The sequence below is a fragment of the Bufo bufo genome, chromosome 10 (assembly GCF_905171765.1).
Source record: "Bufo bufo chromosome 10, aBufBuf1.1, whole genome shotgun sequence".
Lineage (NCBI taxonomy): Eukaryota > Metazoa > Chordata > Amphibia > Anura > Bufonidae > Bufo > Bufo bufo.
In genome coordinates, this window is record NC_053398.1 from 44,732,976 (window position 1) to 44,755,369 (window position 22,394).

Below are 22,394 nucleotides of genomic sequence, written 5' to 3' on the forward strand. Positions count from 1 at the left end.
TCTGGTAGACATATATGGGGTCATTTATTAAGACCGACTTTTTAGAAACCGGTGGAATAAGAAGAACCATAGGAGCCCCAAAAATGGCCACTGTTGGGAGGGTCTTGCATATTCCTACCCTTTTTGTACCAGGTTCCCAGAATTGTTTCAGCAAAATCGTGACTGTTGCCAATTATGCTACAGTATAATATAGTGTAGTACGGTACATCATCCTTCTCAGATTTCTCCAGGGCGTCATTCTTCTTCTCAGTCCCAGAATCGCTCCTCTCCTAAGCATGGGATAGGCAGAAAGCCATCCTTCATATAAGATAGGGCCGGGGGCTATCCATAGTATTCAGTATATTGGGCAGACTAGATGGGCCAAATGGTTCTTATCTGCCGACACATTCTATGTTTCTATGTTTCTAGTTCAATGTTGGCCAAACAAACAGATTTCAGCAGGACTGGCTACCCATCTAATATGAGGGTTAGGGTCCATTCACACGTCAGTTGTTTCTTTCCTGATCTGTTCCGTTTTTTGCTGAACAGATCTGGACCAGATCTGGACCCATTCATTTTCAATGGGTCCTGAAAAAAAATCAGACATTGAGCTGTCCGATTTTTTTCAGGACCCATTGAAAATGAATGGGTCCAGATCTGGTCCAGATCTGTTCAGCAAAAAACGGAACAGATCAGGAAAGAAACAACGGACGTGTGAATGGACCCTTATCCTGACACATATTGTGAAATTTCACTGTGAACCGTATATAATGACCTGCCGCAGATTTGTAGGAAGTCTTGGTGAGTATTGTAAAGTTAATATACAGTTCCATATACAGTCGAGGTTGAAACGTGTAAGACACTGTTCTAATGAGTGTCATAGCCATAATATAAAGTGGCCATAGTGTTTATATCCTTACAGAATGAAAAATAATTACAGCCAAGAATATTGCATGCTCCACAGTTCCTATATTTAATGTCTTCGTCCCACCAGGCCTTGTGAATAATTTATTATTTGAGCCTTTATGTCTCACCATACCATGCTAGGCGTGTGGACCTCTAGCCTATTACTCTAAATGCACAAGAGCGTGAATAGCCCTGTTCTACTACAGCTAATAAATTCTGTCGGAGCAAGTCCTAACATTTCTCCTCTAAATCTCGGCATCTGTGCTGATTCAATGACTGCTATTTCTTCCTCTCAGCAAGACGTCTTACAGCGTTTCCATGAAATCTTTTCTTGGAGAACTATCTGAAGAAAAAGAAACATTATACGGAAAAAAAGAATACTAGATTGCCTTGCATAATCATATTCACCTTTAAACGAAGCCATGGCTATTGTGAAGGGGAACTTATATTCAATTTTATGATTTTTTTAGGCTCCATTCCTCCCTCAGCTACCATATACTGCTCGTCTGAAGCCTTCAGATCTCAGCTCCTTATTCCATAACATACAAAGTGGGTCTTCCTGATGGATACACATAACGGGTGAAAGCCGTCAACAGAATCCATACATGCAAATATGAAAAAAAATGTTTATTTTGAACAAAAATTGTATCTGCATTTTGATTTGATCCAGCAGTTCTGACAGTCTCTCGGCTTCTGCTGTCTCCTTCATCAGGATCCGTCTGAGATGTCACATTAGGGCGCTTGCTTAATCAAAACATTAAAGGCAAGAACTGTAGAAAGAATTCTCCACAGAACTGTCAAATAATATCATTCATTGACTTTCGTCTCATATTGTGGATCTCCATGTGGGAAGCAGTCTGGAGATGTCAGCTAGAGATTCAAGTGATGCTCTACCTTTGATAATCATTGCCTACAAAGTAGACAGATGTAAAATCTTTGCATATTTTCATTTACTTTTTTTCTGGTATTTTAAGCTCAAAGTAGTGTAGAAAGAAATCTGTTGCTACTGGGAAACTGACAACAATAAGAGTCAAAATAACATAACAAAAACAAATTCAGGTGCACTCTGCGGTCTTACTAACCCTCGTACTGGTGTAAAATTGAGAATTAGCCAACATATCCTGCTTGGAGGACATGTCTGAGGCCGAGCACCGCGCCAAGGTTTCTCAAGAAACTCCTAGTCTGAATGTGACTTTATTTCCATCTACAGGCAGCATTCTGGTGCACATGTGAGGCCCGGGCTATATCAGCCAGTCTTGGGGGGGGCTCAGAGCTCTCTGCCTCCTCCCATTGTATGCATGGTCACATGCTGGAGGTCACTGGGAGATTGCTTTGAGTCGGACCTTGCGCACCTGTAATTCGCCCACTGGCTCCTGGTATTGCCCATACGGCCCAGGTAGGTTTAGCGTTAGGTTCCCGAGCTACTTGAGAAACCTTGGTGCAGTGCTCGGGCTCAGACATGTCCTCCAAGCAGGATATGTTGGCTAATTCTCAATTTTACACCAGTACGAGGGTTAGTAAGACCGCAGAGTGCACCTGAATTTGTTTTTATGTTATGTTATTTTGACTGTTTATCACATCCACACAATTGCTATCCTGTGTAGGATGTCCATTGTGGTACTTGTGGTCCGCTGCAGGCATCCTCCATTGTATGCATTTTTGCTGGGGATTGCCATTAGCAACGGGCCACAAGTGCAAGATCTGCCCCCCCCCCCCCCCCCCCCCGGTATAGATGCACCACTGCATATGGGGTTGAGCACTTCCTGCTTTCTAATACCACGCCAATTTGTAGTTTGTATTTTGACAACAATAGGACTTGTTGCCGCTGACGGATCAGATTTTAGCCTTATTTTTATTCAATGGCGTGTGTGCCTTTTTAAAAAATCTGTCATCAGATTTGACAATATTATTTGCATTCATTTTTAAACAGATCTTTTAGACCTGATGATGCTGGTGAACTTGTTTTGAAAATACATTTCTGAATAGCTATGTATTCCTTTTCAAAGCTTTCCATCAGATATTAAAATGAGTATAGAGCTGATGAATCTGGTGTGCTCACACTCTAACTCAATCTTCTTCCACCTAGCCTAAGGACTCATGCACACGGCTGTTGTTTTGGTCCGCATCCAAGCCGCAGTTTTGGCGGCTCGGAGGAGGACCCATTCACTTCAAAGGGGCTTCAAAAGATGCGGACAGGACTCCGTGTGCTGTCCGCATCCGTTGCTCCGTTTCGTGGCCCTGCAGAAAAAATAGAACATGTCCTATTCTTGTCCGTTTTGCGGACAAGAATAGGCATTTCTACAATGGGCCGCCCGTTCCGTTCCCCAAATTGTGGAAGGCACACAGGCGGCTTCCGGTATTTGCAGATCCGCGGTTTGCGGACTGCAAAAAACAGAACGGTCGTGTGCATGAGGCCTAACTGACCTATTCCTTTAAGTGCACCTCCTCCCCCACGGCTGAAATCTCACACTGCTCGTTACAAGCTGCAGCTGATTAGTTAGTTGAGTTTAGAAGTTGAGAAACTTTCTACATGGATTATACAGCCATTTTAACAGGGATTTTCAAAGTAAGCCCCCAGCTTCATCTGGTCCATTACAGGTGAAACTCGAAAAGTTTTAATATCGTGCAAAGTACATTTATTTCAGTAATGCAACGTAAAAGGTGAAACTAACACATGAGATAGACTCATTACAGGCAAAGCGAGATATTTCAAGCCTTTATTTGTTATAATTTGGATGATTATGACTTACAGCTTATGAAGCCCCAAAGTCACAATTTTGAGGTCCCCTTTGCTCAGGGGATATGGATTAATTATCTGACTAGAGTGTGACACTTTGAGCCGAGAATATTGAACCTTTTTACAAAATTCTAATTTTAAGCTGCATTAATGCAATTCCTTTTAATTTGCATTACTGAAATAAATGGACTTTTGCACGATATTCAAATTTTTCGAGTTTCACCTGTAGATCTACTGATTAATACAAGCAGTTTATAAAGGAAATCTGTCACATGGATTATCAGCAATAAAGTAAAACTATTCCAACCCGTAAAATGCTCAGGCACCTCATACAGGTAATACTTTCCCTGCTCCCCGTTCCCCGGCACCCCCATTGCTCCTGATGCCCACACGACTACTGCATCTCCCCATCATGCAGATCAAAACATCCGGCGACAGGGGTGGGCAGCCAATAGCAAGCCGCAACGGGGACACGCCTGCCTAGCATTGTGGCCTGCTATTGGTTGACAAAGAACCGCCTCCCCCTCGTCGCCAGATGTTTTGATCCGCTCAACAGGGAGATGCAGCGGCGGTCGTGGGGGCATTAGGAGCGACGTGGGTGCTGGGGAGCGGGGTCAGTTTAACCTGTATGAAGTGCCCGGGCATTTTGGGGTGCATTATAGGGGTTGGATAACACCTTTAAGATGGGAATACCGCTTTAAGAGTACCAGTGGAGGTAAAGCAGGCGCATCATTCGGTCGTTCTGCAGCAACTAATTGATATTAACAATTTCTAGAGTTGCTTTTAATGGAAAAAATGAATCACAGATTTTCAGGCAGAGCCATGATTAATGGGACGCCTTTAAAACCATGCCATCTAATACAACAGCACATTTAGCTGCTGCGCTAATTTAGCCCTAAAACACGTCACGTATGGTAGATGTGAAAGTAACCTAATATAACTGATAAGAGGGCAGGGGGGGCAATCTCTTAGGGCAAAACATAACGTAATGCATATTGCACTGTGACAATACAGGAACCACACTGTCTAGTAAATCTGCCTATGGTGAGAGGTCCTGAACAGGGTCCTTTTCTATGACATTCATATGCACTAATTGAGCATACGGAAAGGTTTTATCCAGGGAGGATTAACCATTTAAGTGATAGAAAGCTGTACTTTAAATGCATACAGCAGACCACCCTCTCTGTAATCATTATTCTCACGGCAGGTACTTTTTAAAGAGCCTTTCTAGCGACCATAGATTCCTTGATAGCATAGTAAAAAGCCCCAACCTAGCCATAAAATATAAAAAAATACTATTTCTTTTATTCTGAATGTCACTCCCATCATGCTTTAGGATACAGCACACACGTGATATATGCTCTTTACACTGGGATGTGATTTCTTATGTTTTCATGGCAGGGGTGGACTGGGAACTTAAAGGAGTTCTGCACTTTCATTTAACTGATGATCTATCCTCTGGATAGATCATCAGCTTCTGATCGGCGGAGGTCCGACACCCGGGACCCCCACCGATCAGCTGTTTCAGAAGGCAGCGGCGCTCCAGCAGCGCCGCGGCCTTCTCACTGTTTACCGCCGGCCCACTGACGTCACGACTAGTATCAACTAGCGTGGGCGTGGCTAAGTTCCATTCAAGTGAACAGAGCTTAGCCGCGCCCACGCTAGTTGATACTAGTCGTGACGTCAGTGGGCCGGCGGCCCGGCGGTAAACAGTGAGAAGGCCGCCGGAGCGCCGCTGCCTTCTCAAACAGCTGATCGGTGGGGGTCCCGGGTGTCGGACCCCCGCCGATCAGAAGCTGATGATCTATCCAGAGGATAGATCATCAGTTAAATGAAAGCGCAGAACCCTTTTAAAGTGGCCCCGTTTTGTAGTTGGGTACAAGTTGATGGAAGGTAGGGCCAGCAATACTATATTGTGGCACATTATACCACCCCAACAGAGCCAAATACCACAGTCCATCACAAAATACATCCCCAAAAACTTCCACTGGCCGGCCGTGAGGAGGGCCCAGACGGCCCCCTGGGCATCAGCCCACCGGGAAATTTCCCTGTAAGGTCTATGGCCAATCCACCCCTGGTTCACGGCCTCCACTTGCTGATACTGTATATACACTTTGTATGACCTGCAAAGTGCAGAGGAGAAGCGACAACTGTTTAGAGTACGTTTCTAGCATAGAAAAGTGTCTGTCACTTTAAGCCATTTAACGGCAGACTAAGGTGAAAACCTGTGATGCACCACTTACCATGGAAAAGAGAAATGGACGGGAGAGGCCAATCCGGCTTCATAGTAACTTTCAGCTTGGAAGACTGTGGTTCACCACTGCCGGATTTCATTCATTTTTTATACACAGAATGCTTTCATCTGTCATCACATTCTACGCAATAAATTCATACGATCTAATGTTCACTTTATGAGCTCATCCAACTAGTTGAATATTTTTGCAATGATGACATGATTAGGAAATGATTTAGTAATGTGTTTATAAACCACTTCTACGGATATCTCACCCTTTGAGGGAGATCACAAAATTGGCATTTTACGCCGGTCTTAGAAATCTCCTGAGCTGCCGGAGGATGAGCCTAATTGATGATGAGGAGCACGCCTTGTCATAAAGGAGGTGCATCCTCTAGCACAGGGATCAGCAACCTCCGGCACTCCAGCTGTTCAGAAACTACAACTCCCAGAATGCCTCATTCACTTCTGTGGGAGTTAGAGGAGCGGCCGAGCAGGTTTGCATGCTGAGAGTTGTACTTTCACAGCAGCTGGAGTGCCGAAGGTTGCTGATCCTTGCTCTAGCAGTTGGTGGGCCAGTATAAAATCTATGGCAGCTCAGAGCTGCCGCAGATTTCAGTCATTTGCTCCAGAAAATTGGCACAAATTAAGATAAATGTATCTGGCTTGCTGGCACTGCCCCCTCCCCAACCTTCACCAGGCCCTCTGTTTGGAAAATGGACGTAAAAAACGCCATACAAAATTTGTCACAAGTGGTGTTTAAAAAGTTGCAAACGCAGTGTCTGTCACTTTTTAACGCCAGAAAAGTGGTGCGGGGAGATGATAAGTTTGAGTTTAGAAATTTTTTATCAAATTTGCTCTAAAACTTTCTAAAATCAGTCAGGGATTACTCCATTCTAGGGAGTCTGTTCTAGACTGTCACCCGCCATATAGTTGGATCAGTCATTATTTTAAGTAACTGCTCTCAGTAACCTAATAACCAGAGGCAGAATCAACAAAATAAGAACACTGAAATTTCTTTTCACTTTTCAAAGGGAACCTGTCACTGGGATTTTGTGTATAGAGCTGAGGACATGGGTTGCTAGATGGCCGCTAGCACATCCGCAATACCCAGTCCCCATAGCTCTGTGTGCTTTTATTGTGTAAAAAAACGATTTGATACATATGCAAATTAACCTGAGAGGAGTCCTGTACGTGAGATGAGTCAGGGGCAGGACTCATCTCAGGGTAATTTGCATATGTATCAGATTGTTTTTTTTTACACGATAAAAGCACACAGAGCTATGGGGACTGGATATTGCGGATGTGCTAGCGGCCATCTAGCAACCCATGTCCTCAGCTCTATACACAAAATACCAGTGACAGGTTCCCTTTAAAGAAATATCACCATACTCAGGCAATCTGTGTCTAAGAGGTCACAACCCTTTTGAATGTGCCCTATGACCCTGTCTCTATGAATATCTATAAGCCAAACCACAAAGCCACAAATGAAGAATGAGGAAATGTATGGCCACACGTGGCTTCTCCAGGTAAGTTAATTCCTGCTAGACCCCTGAGTAAGGGGAAGGTTCTGCCTAGAAATTGAAGAGTTTGAAGACTTCTTAGGTTCCATTTGCCTTTTACTCCCCTAAGAAGCAGCACTATATAGAGATAATGCTTTCCCTCTCTGCATCCTGATGGCTTGTTACTTGTAAGTACAACGTGTATTACATTGTATGTATTGTGCAAACAGCATTTATGCCATCAGGTGCTGCTCAGGAATAAATAAATAAAAACTGGTTAATTGCATCAAATTAAATTATTCATGTAGAATAAGGATCAAAATACAATTTAACAGAATAATGCCACTGCCTGGGACATTTAATCTCGCCCTGGATCAGACGAGAGTCAGAAGTTAATTAACAGCAATAATGGGGCATGCTACAATACACAAGATAACTATTTCCTAGGTACACACTGGTCTTAACAATCAGATCACAAGATGCTTCCTGCAGAGAACACAAAGCCGCTTTAAAATGTGAAATCAATATTACATGTCAAATGAAATGTATATCAGCTAACCAGACTTCAAATCAGCACGGATCAATGCTAGGAGCGCCGATCACCCCTAAAGTTTACAAAGTCGCCACTTTATGACCGATGCATGCTAATTGGCTGATATGTGCCAACGCAGAATAAATCCCAGCCCCCAGCTTGCAATTTATATGAGAGTGTACAACTTTTTTTTAGGATATTTCTTTTCAATTCACTACTATATAGATATATCCCAATGTAATTCATGTTGCAGATTCATGCAGGGGGAAGACATTGGACAGGGTTGCCAACCAGAATTTTTCTTTTTTCTAGACAACTTTTCCCAACGTGGGGATTGCAAATGGCTTAATAAGGAGGATTATTACTGTGGGGGTCTAAGTGGAGTCTGCACAGCAGGTACTAGTAAAATGGGCAGAGTCTATTGTCCTGCTATGCAGACCCCAGTTAGGCCCCCACAGTAATAATCCTCCCTATTAAGCCATTCCCAATCCCTTTTTAGGCTCCATACGGGCCCCGGCCAAGTAGTCTACTCTGGCGCTAAGTGGGGCCGGCTGGGGGCTGCACTGGGTCCTAAATAGGGAGTAGGTATGAATTAAAGGGGTTGTGCTGCCAGATAGGGGATAACTAAGTGATCAAGTGGGAGTCTGACTGTTGCAAACCCAATTGATCCAAAGAGCAGGGGTTCTGTTCCAACTAATCTGATGGAGTGGCAGGTCGGGCATGTGCCCTGCCACCCGAGTCACTCTCTATATAAGCACTGTACTCAGCTATCTCTGGCATTCCCAAAGAGAAAAAACAGAGTGGGCGCTTCATCAAACTGGGGAACGAGACCCCCAGTATCAGTATGGTTTAATGTTCAGTCACTGTGAGGTGGTAATAAGTGTTTGTGGTCTTGGCAGTAGGGCTGAAACGATTACTCGATTGAATCGAGTAACTCAACACAAAAAAAATCCTCAATGCAAATTTGTTGCATCGAGGATTCGCTTGTGTCATGTGACCATGGAAGCTCTTGCTATTATTCACTTCTCCATTGTCAACCGCCGGCCCGCACCGCGCTGCACTGTCCTCCTGACAGATCGTCAGGATATAGTGCACGTAAGTGCGCACTATGACCTGACGCTGTGTGACGTTAGGACGACAGTGCAGCGCACAGAGAAAAAGATGGACGAGCTGTGGAGCGGCAAGGTAAGTATTTTATTTCACTGGCGCTAGCAAAATGGCTAGGATTGGGAGATGGTGGCACTGGGGGGGGAAGCTGATGGCACTGGGGAGTAGCAGCTGATGGCACTGGGGGGGAAGCTGATGGCACTGGGGAGGAGCAGCTGATGGCACTGGGGAGGAGCAGCTGATGGCACTGGGGAGGAGCAGCTGATGGCACTGGGGAGGAGCAGCTGATGGCACTGGGGAGGAGCAGCTGATGGCACTGGGGAGGAGCAGCTGATGGCACTGGGGAGGAGCAGCTGATGGCACTGGGGGGGCGCCTGATGGCACGGGAGGAAGCGCCTGATGGCACGGGGGGGAAGCGCCTGATGGCACGGGGGAAAGCGCCTGATGGCACGGGGGAAAGCGCCTGATGGCACGGGGGAAAGCGCCTGATGGCACGGGGGGAAGCGCCTGATGGCACGGGGAGGGGGGGGAGCGCCTGATGGCATGGGGGGAAGCTGATGGCAATAGGGGGCAGCTGATGGCACTAGGGGGGGCAGCCTGATGGGCAGTGGGGGCTGATTTTTTATAAAGAAAAACAATCTTTTAATTAGTTTTTTGTTATCAGAGTACTCGATTAATTGTTGGATTAATCGATAGAATACTTGATTACAAAAATAGTAGATAGCTGCAGCCCTACTTGGCAGTATTATTTGTCACTAATAGCGTTATTGTTAGTAGTGCTGGTTTTGATATAGTGTTTTTTATTCACTATTAGTATGGTGGTAATATTCTGACCCTATGTGGCAATGGGGTAACAGTATTATTCAGCCTTTATGTAGTGTTATTATCTGTAATGTTGGTCTTCGTATACTGTGGGGTGTGGTTCTATAAAAAGGGGGTTGTCCACAGGTTAGGTGGTGCATTACTGAGCTTACCCCAGCCGCTAGCAACCAACATTACACCACTGCTCTCCTGACCCATTTTGACCATGTAAACCAATCCCTCTGGTTTGTTTCCATCCTGTATATAGTACTTCCTGTTGCTCTATCCAACCAAACCCATGATGCACTTCTCCCTTTTTGCCAAAGGTCCACCGCCCCTTAACCACACCCAGCTAGTTTATAGCTCCTCCTAGCCAGCTAGTTACATACACACTCCCATGCCAATGGACATAAAATCACAGGAAAGAGCTGCGGAAGAATGGAAGATAGGAGCAATAAAAGTAAAAGAAATTTTACAAAAATGACAGCTACTTTCATAAATGATTTTTGGGTTTTACAAACTGCAAAACCCCTTTAATGACAGAAATAAGCAAAGGTAGCCAATACCCAAAGAATATAGCATCCAAAGCATTAATGCTGCAATACACAAGGCAGACATTGTATTTCTCGTTTCTAGAACTAGATATTGTTGACATGACTTCCAACCATCTCTACATGATAGGGCCCTTTTGATGAATACACTGGAGAGGGAAGGGGTCATAGTTACAAGAGAAACCAGATCAGAAACCCCTTGCAGTTCAAAACATGACAACTTTCATAGTAAACCCTAGTGTGATCATCATGCGGAGACGCTTTAGGAGAACGTCCACGTGGGACTAAAATCATGTTGCATTTGGCACCATAGATTTGGGGAAAATCTGTGGCCAATCCACTGCATTTTACATTTATCAGCAAAGTAGATAAGATTTTAAAGAACCAGGAAAAAAAATCTACAGTGTAAACTGACCTGCAGTGTGGATTTTACATCTGCAGAATTTCAATTTATGCTGCAGATCTCCACTGCAGATTCCACCATTTGCAATCCACGCCGCGAAACCCGCTGCAAGTTCTGCAACAAATCTGAATGTGACCTACGGATTTTGCCACCGCAAATTACATCTCATGTGGACACACCCTAAACAAGCTTTCAGGAGGTGAAAAATGGGTCATTAATGGACCAGTTGTAGTGGTGAGGGAATAAAGAGGAATTAGGTGGATATTCGTCCATATGGACCACGTTAAATTTTAGTGCATAACCATAATGATTTGTGGAGTTCTCCTGTGAAGACTCTAAGACTCTCTCAGACACCTCTTGCTTATAGTAAAGGATATTTTACAGTGAAAAAAACTATGACAAAAACATGGAGGATATACACTGATCAGCCATAACAATAAACCACAGGAGAAGTGAAAAACATTGATTATCTGATTACAATGGGACCTAGGCCAATGGGTGGGATATATTAGTCAGCAAGTGAACAGTCATTTTTTGAAGTTGATGTGTTTAAAGCAGGAAATATTGACAAGAGTTAAGACAACCATACACATTCACTGACTGTCGCCTGAACAATTATTTCTCCAACAGCTATCTATCTTGACTCCCACATACACATTCGGTTTGGTCGAGCATGTATGTGTTGTCCGTGGGGAGAGAGAAGAAAGACGCTACCAGACACTTCTGGCGGTGGCTTATCTCCTGGTGGAACAAAAGGATCCCACAAAAATATTCACTTTGCTCGACCCTTCTCTCCCCTGACATCATCTGGCGGTGGCTTATCTCATGGTAGAACAAAAGGACCCCACAAAAATAATCACTTTGCTCGATCCTTTTCTCCCCTGACATCATCTGCGGCTCCCCATACGCATTAAACTGCCACCTGAATCCACCGTTCGTGGTGGTTTTGGTGAACAATACACTAATGTGTACGGGAGTGTTAAGGATCTGAGGATCTGCATCTCCAAAGCATCAGATTTTGAGGGGGTATTCCTGACATGCATCTACCATGAGTGGTCCAAGTAAAGACGACCGATGGGGCAGGTCCACGGACACTCAAGGCTCATGCACATTGAGTCCATCAATGCACCATTCATGGTGGGTCCTGTGAACATTACAATAATGTTTGGGAGCCTTAGGGATCTGAGCAACTCTGACAAAGGCCTAATTAAGATGGCTAGGCAGGGAACCCTACTGATCATGGGAATAAAGGCGCCCGTAACCCTCCAGAAATGGACGGAGCGGCTGGTCAGAAACGCCTAACACAGCTCCATTTATTTTTATGGGAGTGCAGGATATAGCCAAGTACAGCACTCGGCTATCTCCAGGGGTCCTACAGAAATGAATGGATCAGCAGTGCGCAGTTCTGACCAGCCGCTCCGTCCATTTCAGGGGTGCTCCACGGGGATAACTTTCGCTAACTGGAATACTTATTTAAATGCTCATTTGCATATGGATTAAAAGTACTTTTTCTCCAGAATAAAGCAACAGATTGCTAAGTGAAAGGTTAGCTGAGCTAGCATTTAGCAGAGCTAGCCCTACAAGGCACTGTGCCCGGTTTAGTGGTGAATTTCATGGTGACAGATTCCACTTAAAGAGAACGTGTCCCCTCTCCTGACATGTCTGTTTTAGTAACTACTTGTGTTCCCTATGCAATACCAACTGTGGATCATCTATTCTATTATAATTGTATTCCACTTCTGCAGCATTTATTCTTATGGCTCTATGTTGTGCCATTCCTCTATTATTCCTGCTGGAACTGTCTTATATAGGTGCAACTAGGTGTTGCCAGTTGGAGGTGTGTCCCTGCACAGTCCGACTCTGACAGCGTTGTTTGGACAGTGTCAGACTGTGCAGAGACCCCCTGGTGTAACGCAGTTAAATCTTTATTCATAAACTTCTATCAGGGATAACAGAGGAACGGTACAACACAGAGCCATAAGAATAAAAGCTATTGAATTAGAATTCAAGTGGAATCCAATTATTTCCTACAACAGACATGTCAGGAGAGGTGACAAATAGATATGGTGTATACACAGTGTATTTGAAGCTGCTGCGGGTAACCTACTGCATGGTGGAGTCTGGAGATGGACAGATCAGGACTGTGGTCTGCATGTTCCAGGACGACTTATGGGGCACATTTGCTATGGCAGGAATCATAATCCGGAGCATTTACTGCATTATCCAGAGAGCGTCTCAGCTTTCATCGCTACATATGTTAAGAAATATCTCCTAGTTTCAATCACAATACAATTATGGGCCAAATGATCCACCAAGCAGGGTAGTCATAAACCGGCATGACAGGTTATAGAAAGGAAAAGACGTGTACCATCATTGATAGGTTGAATTCAACATTCATCAGCATAAAAAAAATTAAAAAAAATGATATTAAAACCCGGACAGCTCTTATCAGGCTTGTGTCAATCCATCTTGTACACATATCGCAGCCAGAAGACATATTACTTGCCTGGTACTGCAACACAAACAGCTTTGGAATTGAAGGGCAGCAAACTCATTTACACCTCAATGTAGCAGAGCACTCAAGGCTACGGCACAGCGGTGAATGCAGCGGTTATTATACATGCAGGGAGTTTTATCTGACACACACACAGGAATACAATGGATGGCGGTGATAGAACCAGGCTAGCGGAACTGCAAGGAGAATATCAGCTGGATGGCGGGCACATGGGGTCACTGGGGAGGAAAGGGCTGAGAAGTTTGAAACATACAGTCCATAATTAACTTTAAAGGCAAGAACCTGACACCTCCCTCCCAGGGGGATCCTGATTTCTATCTATTGGGAACAATAAGAAATACAACTTTTAGCTTTATTTCTAGTCCAGTTGAGCGTGTTGATAGATCCACAACCACAAACCTGGGACAGAAGGAGAACCTGTTATGGTCTTCTAAAGCCAACTAAGCGATGAATATTTCCAGCCCGGACGTATGTAACCAGATCCAGCATTTAAGAATGAATCGAGGGTTCACATTTTCTTTTTAGTTTTAAGTGAATTTGTGGACGTTTTATGCAATGTCCATGAAACATAGAAAGAGATGAGATACAACATGCACCAATATCTGGATGGGTTTACTGCACTTCATCCTCACATCAGCTAAAGTGAGGCAGATGTTCAGTAAACTTGAGGACACTACAGGGCTAAAGGAACTCTCTGTGAAGATGACCCAATGCAGGTATGTTCTGGTAAGTGACAGCCGGCAGGGTGTCAGACATTGGAACACTTTAGTTTTGGAACTCTTTAGTTTTACCTTAAAAAATGCAAATCTGTCTACTTTGAAGGCATAAACTCTAACCACGTAATTCACAGAGTCGGCAACTCACAAGAAAGACATTTCAAGCAATAGACAAGTCAGTTACAAGCAATTGACAGCATAGCTCACATGGTCATTTAAGGCAATTTCAGATCCCCCCTCCCCTCCCATTTCTCCCCAGGAACTTACCCAGAAGAGGAGGTTGAAGACAAACATGAGATATTTCATACACTGCAGGCAGTTCTGTGCCATCCTGCACCTCTTCAGCTCTAGGAGGAAAATGAAGGAGAGATCCAGGTAAAACACCACGTACTTGTTGCCCTTTGGCGAGGTGTACTTTGATTTGGTGGCTTTTGGACCGGGGTTGGTGTGAAACCCAAAAAAAGAGCCACCTGCCGATGCCCCAAACTGCCCCCCGTAGAGGCTGCTATAGCGCCGGAAGGCACCACCTTTGGGAAGAGAGTAGTCTTTGCTGTCCAGGGATGGACTGCGATGGTAAGTAGATTCATCCGTGCTCGACCGTCTCATGGCGCAGGTGGGTGCACAAGTTCAGGGGGGCAGGGGAGGGGAGGACTAAAAACTGGCAGGTAGAAGGGTTGACCCTCTAAACTAAATCAATCCATCCAATGGCAAATGTGTCCCATTACAAGAAGAAGAGTTTGAAGAAAGAAGAAGCACTTTTTTGGGCGAGAGTTAGGATTCGGAGTGCCACACTACCCACCAGTCTTCAGCAAAAGCGGCCATGCCAGCAGCTGCCCCAAACAGAGAAAATCCCTAAACCAGTGACTTAGAAACATCCCCTCTGGCCTCCACCTCATGTCTGCATGCAGGGCAGCCGTGCTGTTGGGTGCCAGAAGGGTGCAGGTGGCATGTCCCCCGCGTCCTGCTGCAGCAGGCAGGACTAATCTGCTCTTCTCCCGCACAGTCCTATCGGATTCTCTCTCGCCTGCTTCATTCACACTGCTCTCATCTCTCACTGATAATGCTTCACTCTCTCCTTGTATCTCCCCCTCCCTTTTGACATTTTCCTGTCTCTCTCTCTCTCTCGGCTCTGCATGCACAGAAGCAGTTTCTCTGTGGTCCACTCAGGAGAAGGAGAGAGGAGGAGAGAGAAGGGAAGAGATTTTCTCCTACAGCCTTATTTATGCATGCTCAGCACTCTCACTCTCTCAAGGATGCTTCCCCCTTCCCAGCCAATCACAAATTTATCTTGGTCCATCATCACCGTTTCCAGCCATGGGTGAACGAAACTGGTGAAAGCTCTGCAGTTGCCCCCCCACCCAATCCCAGCAATGAACTGGTTAACTAATCAATAAGGAACCCAGAGCAGATAGAACTTGTCACGACCTTACTTGCTGGTTGCTTAATACAGTTGCCTCTCTCCTAGCGGGAACGCTCTACAACCGTAATATAGAAACTGTAGGCACTGAGGCTGTAATTATCATTGCCGGGGACATTATCACACCGTGATATAACAGAGATAGGGATGTATTCACATAAGGCAAGAGTTCTGCCCTCCCCAGAAGATATAATGCTCACAACACATGGTCTACATAACGATTCAGTCACTGCATGTCAGCTTCTAAAAGGCTGAAACAGACATATGTCCACCAACTTCAATCAGGGTTGTGGGGGAAGATGTGGGTGAAAGGAAGGGGGGGGGGGGACTATTACCATAGTATTCATAGGAACGTGTGGAGCTGCCCGGTATGTACACATCAACCTACAACCGACATACTTCCAAGAAAAGCAGCGTGCATTTCACTATACGTTCTCTCTTTAAGACATCATGTTTCAACAACCATTCACTAATTTTCTCCTGAAGATCATTTCACCGCAAAAAATAAAATAAAAAAAAAATTAAAATAATTAGATTTGTAAGGGAAAGGGGGCTAACATTGTCATTTGGGAACATTAGCCCAGCATGTATGGCGTTGTGCAAAATCCACCACAAAATCTCTATGACTTATGGGTGGATTTGGCAGCAGATTGAGCCCCTTTTTTTTTATTATAAAGCCTGGAAACATGTTTACACTTATTGTATTACTATATTGTATTGTATAAAGTAACATATTACTACATGTGCTCTAAGTAATCCATACCTGGTTCAAAGGAGTTTGTAAAATTAATAGTTTAGAAAAATGAAGATGAACCAGAGCAAGAAACTATGAGAGCTCTTTACAGATTTGAGACAAATGGATACATTTCCAAGATTTAGATGTGATTTTCCAGCACTTTACTTAAAAGGGCTGTCTCACTTCAGGGATCTCACTGGGATTTATCATGTAGAGCAAGTTACTACAAGGCTCGTACTAATGTACTGTGATTGTCCACATTTCTACCTTTGCTGGCTGGATCCATTTTTCCATCACATTATACGCTGCTCATTCCATGGTTATGACCACCCTGCAATCCAGCAGCAGTGGTTGTGCTTACACACTATGGGAAAAAGCGCCAGCCTCTCTGGTGGCCAGGACCATGGGTGCGTGTATAGGCTGGTACTTTTTCCTATAATGATCAGGTATGGCCACCACTGATGGATTGCAGAGTGGTTGTAACCCCTGGAAACGAGAACTGTATAATGTGACGGAAAAATGAATCCAGCCAGCAGAGGAGGCAATATGGACAATCACAGTACATTAGTAAGTGCCTTGTATTCACTTTCTCTCCATGATAAATGCCATTTGCTTAAGTGGGAGAACCCCTTTAGTTGATACATTCACGGATTTGATTTCACATAAAGCAGAATACAATAGTGTAACGGCAGTGGGTGTGGACCCACTGTACCAACGAACAGGTTTGACTTTAGGCTTATCCTGAGGTTCTCTTCTTCGCAGCAGAGGACCCACCAGGTGATCACCTGGTTTTTACCCTTTAACCTCTACACAGGGATATGGCCTTCTCTGCAGAGGACCCACTTTGCAGTCCACTAGATTTCACCCTTTAATCCCTATACAGAAATCTGGCCTTCTCTGCAGGAGACCTACCAGGCCGCTACCTCTTGGAGTAGTCCCGATGTAGTTAAAAGCTCACCCACAGGGGTCAAAAACACTGGTGCGAAGCACAAAGGGGTCAGGCAATATTTACAGTCGGTAAACAGGCAGACTTTGGGCAATTCCATGACACTAATCCACAGTCAGGGCAGGCAGGTATGAGAGTCAATTAATAGGCAGAAGTTTGATGCATGAGCAGGCAATCATTACCGCACACCTTCACTAGTAAACCAGAAGCCTAAGCTCGTGCGAGGAGTGAGAGGGCAGTCCAGAATTTATCGCAGAAGCTGATTAACAATTAGAAGCAGCCACGTAACTGCACACAGAGCACAGAGAGGATGGCAGTGGGAGTAGTAGTAGTTCAATGAAAAATGTTTCTAATAGAAGTGGCGGGGAGTGATGGACATGGGCCACCAATGTTACACATAGTTTTGATGTATTTACATGGTTATTCCACTCTACCCCACTTGACTTGTTAGCTCTGGACTTGATCCATACTTTTTTAATAAATCCCATAGCTCTAAGGCTACTTTCACACTTGCGGCAGTGTGATCCGGCGGGCAGTTCCGTCGTCGGAACTGCCCGCCGGATGCGCCAATCTGGATGTGACTGAAAGCATTTGTGAGACGCATCCGGATGCGGATCCGTCTCACAAATGCATTGCAAGAATGGATTAGTCTCTCCGCTTGTCATGCGGACAGACGGATCCGTCTTGTATTTTTAATTTTTTTTTTTACCGGTTTACGCATGTGCAGATCGGAAGGACGGATCTGGCATTCCGGTATTTTGAATGCCGGATCCGGCACTAATACATTCCTATGGGGAAAAATGCCGGATCCGGCATTCAGGCAAGTCTTTAGTGTTTTTTTTGCCAGAGATAAAACCGTAGCATGCTGCGCTTTTATCTTTTGCCTGATTAGTCAAAATGACTGAACTGAAGACATCCTGATGCATCCTGAACAAATTACTCTCCATTCAGAATGCATGGGGATAGGCCTGATCAGTTCTTTTCCGGTATAGAGCCCCTGTGACGGAACTCTATGCCGGAAAAGAAAAACGCAAGTGTGAAAGTACCCTAATGGGAGTTCTTATGCCTTCCTTTCCCCCTCTTCCCTATTTTCTATGGTATTGTACTCTTCTCTTTTGCACTTATTTTTCCATATTTACTGTGGCAATTTTTCTCTTAATTTATATTGTAAAAACTATTCTATAATAAAAAATATGAAAATAAATCCATACCCAGTAAGTGAAAGGCTACAAGATACCCAAGCATAGATCTACAGAGCTGTGGCTGAGAGTTCACTTATGCGTGTCCACATAGTAATTATGACCATGATACAGTATGTATATGGATGAATTGTATTCAGGAGGAGGGGTTGAGATTCCAACACCCTGAGGGCCCATCGTCCATCCTGCCACATAACAACCTTGGATTACAAGAAGGTGGTAAATGCAAAAACTGCTTATAAACCCTAATAGCAATCATCTTCCTATCAAAATTAAATCATTTTTTAATTTGGATTATTTTTAAAGCAAGCATTCATTTATTACAAAGGTACAGGCATGGTAAGTCATTGGCACACATTTATTAAGAATGGCATTTTTTTATGCCGCTAAATGAAGCAGTTAACATAATTTCACCAAAATTATTAAAAGGTGCACGCCTCCAAATAGACTCATTGCCAAAAAAATAACACACCAAGATAGAAATGTTGGATTGCTGCCAGGGCTCGAGTCCTGTGGGAACATGTGGGAACGGCGTTCCTGCACTTTTTTCATAGCAGGAACGCCGTTCCCTTTAACGCCGGGCAAAAGGATCAGGAAGCAGTGAAGGCTTTGTACTCACCGCTTCCTGGTCCTCGGCTGTCGACTGTGCAGGGCTGCGCACAGGCATGAGAGCTGAGGTGCTCTGTGACGTCACGCTGTGCGCAGCCTTCACAGCACAGCCGACAGCAGGATCATCGCGTAGGAGGAGAGGAGCGGCGGCATGCAGGAACAGGAGAAGGTAAGTGGTTTATTTTTATTTTATGAGGCTGATGGAGAGGCACTGACTGGGGGGCCTGGGGGCTGATGGAGAGGCACTGGGGGGCCACTGGTGAGAGGCACTGGGGCTGATGGAGAGGCACTGGGGCCTATGGAGAGGCACTGGGGGCTTATGAAGAGGCACTAGGCGCTGATGGAGAGGCACTAGGGGCTGGTGAAAGGCACTGGGGGATTATGGAGAGGCTACTGGGGGCTGCTATTAGGCTACTGGGGCTGCTATGAGGCTACTGGGGGCTGATATATGGCTACTGGGGGCTGCTATATGGCTACTGTAGGCTGCTATAAGGCTACTGTAGGCTGCTATGAGGCATGGGGCTCTTATCTGAGGTTTGATTGGGGGTCATTCATATTGGGGTCTGAGCTGAGGTGTTATCTGAGGTCTTATTGTGGTCTTATTAACATTGGGGATCTTATTGGGGCTGTTAGCTGAGGTCTGATTAACATTGGGGGTCTGATTGGTGGTCTGACCTGAGGTGTAATGAAAAATATTTTTTTTCCAGAGCAGCTTGGAAAAAAAAAAAGGCCTCACAGTCTCCCACACTCCTTCTGCCCGGCCAAGCCTGTCAGCACCCCTAAAGGCCAAGCCTGCCAGCACCCCTGAGGCCAAGCCAGCCATCACCCCTGAGGCCAAGCCAACCAGCACCCCTGAGTCTTCAGAACTGTAAGTAAATTATATATAAGGGGAGCTTATAATATGAAAGAGATGAATTACACCTGAACAAACATATAGCGCAAATTCCAGTTTTTGTTTACGTTTTATGTTGCACTGATATACATTCACCTAAAGAATTATTAGGAACACCTGTTCTATTTCTCATTAATGCAATTATCTAGTCAACCAATCACATGGCAATTGCTTCAATGCATTTAGGGGGGTGGTCCTGGTCAAGACAATCTCCTGAACTCCAAACTGAATGTCAGAATGGGAAAGAAAGGTGATTTAAGCAATTTTGAGCGTGGCATGGTTGTTGGTGCCAGACGGGCCGGTCTGAGTATTTCACAATCTGCTCAGTTACTGGGATTTTCACGCACAACCATTTCTAGGGTTTACAAAGAATGGTGTGAAAAGGGAAAAACATCCAGTATGCGGCAGTCCTGTGGGCAAAAATGCCTTGTGGATGCTAGAGGTCAGAGGAGAATGGGCCGACTGATTCAAGCTGATAGAAGAGCAACGTTGACTGAAATAACCACTCGTTACAACCGAGGTATGCAGCAAAGCATTTGTGAAGCCACAACACGCACAACCTTGAGGTGGATGGGCTACAACAGCAGAAGACCCCACCGGGTACCACTCATCTCCACTACAAATAGGAAAAAGAGGCTACAATTTGCACGAGCTCACCAAAATTGGACTGTTGAAGACTGGAAAAATGTTGCCTGGTCTGATGAGTCTCGATTTCTGTTGAGACATTCAAATGGTAGAGTCCGAATTTGGCGTAAACAGAATGAGAACATGTATCCATCCTCTGATGGCTACTTCCAGCAGGATAATGCACCATGTCACAAAGCTTGAATCATTTCAAATTGGTTTCTTGAACATGACAATGAGTTCACTGTACTAAAATGGCCCCCACAGTCACCAGATCTAAACCCAATAGAGCATCTTTGGGATGTGGTGGAACGGGAGCTTCGGGCCCTGGATGTGCATCCCTCAAATCTCCATCAACTGCAAGATGCTATCCTATCAATATGGGCCAACATTTCTAAAGAATGGTATCAGCCCTTGTGGAATCAATGCCACGTAGAATTAAGGCAGTTCTGAAGGCAAAAGGGGGTCAAACACCGTATTAGTATGGTGTTCCTAATAATTCTTTAGGTGAGTGTATATATATATATATATATTTTTTTTTTGTTTTGTTTTTTTTGGGGGGGGGGGCAGGGTGGCAGTGGATCTTGGGTGAGTTCCCACACTTTTCTTCCCAGGGCTTGACCACTGATTGCTGCAAAACTCAGCTTGCAGTTACATCTCAGGTAGATATGTAAATCATTACAGGAGGGGTCTTGCCACAAGAGTGCCGCCAAAGTGCTGTCCTATAAAAAGAACTCTCAGAGGCTACTTTTGTGTGTCATTCATTTGATTGCATGTAATACTATCTGTAAAGAAGGAGTCCTTATTGTTTGTATAATTTTGGAAAAGCTGCTTAATAAAAACTATCTGATTAAAAAATATAAAAATAATAAACTTATCCCTTAGCTCTTAGCTTCATTTGATTTCAACATCTCCTTCTTGGTGCAGTACTTTTTGTCTATGAGTGTTGATACAGTGCATTTTTACCTTTGCAAGAAATGTATGGCTGTTATGGGCAGGATAGATTAAGCCAAATTCCCACCAGTTCTGCTCTGGACCACGCTGAACTCCATTTCCTAGTCTCCGTGTGACACAACGGCAATTTCTGTAAATGCCCACTCAGCCAATCACTGGCCGTGCAGGAATCAGAGTAGCATCAGATCAGCAGTGGTGGGTGACTGGTGAAGTTTGTAAGTTTAAAAAAAAAATAATTTTCTTAACTCATCCTGGCTCATTAAAAAAAAAAAAAAGGTTCTCCTAGACAACCCCTTTAAATCCTCTGAAATACCAGTACTGTAATGCATGCAGACCTCTGCTGTTCTATTAATGAAAGCGTGAAAGATGGGAGTTCATACCTATATCTGTATGTTACATTAGATAGAAAACAATCATCATGGTAATGAATAGAACACACAGTGATACACTGTTAAGTCCCTAGCGCAGGGCTGAGGAGGAAGGGCAGGATACAGGGATCCATTCTTTGAAGTTCCTTGAATTTTTACGTCATGCATCCCCCGCAGGTAATGTGCTAGGCACTACAGTGTGTATCCGTTTTATCTGGCATGCTTCTTTAATTATCTAAATATCCCCTACTGTATAGGTGTTGGTAGTGACCTAAGATTGAGACACGGTTGATATGGGTTCTCGGATTCCACTGAAAGTTATAAAAATACTGGCGCTGAGATATGCAGCAATATTGGGGCAATGTCTCACTACATAACTAGTGTGGGGATTCGCTCTGGTAGTTAGGACTAGCGGATGCAGTATAGAGGCTAAGTACACAGTTTTTTAATCAAACTGCGGTGTTTATTCACACACTGGTGTATAACAAAACGCAGGTGGCTTGGTGCTTGTTCGCACACAAGGAAAGTCCATAAACAATAAAAGTCACCTTTTCTCCCATTCACACCCTGTTAGCAGTTCAGTCTCATCAAGTCCATAGGCGGCCTGTTCGCCTTTAGAGGGGCCTGAGTCCTCCAGCCCGGCTCAAACCTCAAATCCCAGCACAGC

General features: G+C 44.5%; 1 protein-coding gene across 4 annotated transcripts in view; it reads right to left on the bottom strand.

The window, feature by feature from the left end:
• Window positions 1-22,394, bottom strand: part of TSPAN4 (tetraspanin 4) — a 594,748-nt gene that overhangs the window by 202,742 nt on the left and 369,612 nt on the right. For 3 of the 4 annotated variants that reach the window (XM_040410435.1, XM_040410436.1, XM_040410437.1), the window contains one exon: window positions 14,250-14,329. In XM_040410435.1, coding sequence (XP_040266369.1) covers window positions 14,250-14,312 — 63 coding nt within the window. In that variant the 5' untranslated portion in view covers window positions 14,313-14,329. Of the gene's footprint in view, window positions 1-14,249; window positions 14,589-22,394 lie in introns of those variants that run through there. The other variant, XM_040410434.1, reaches the window with a different exon arrangement.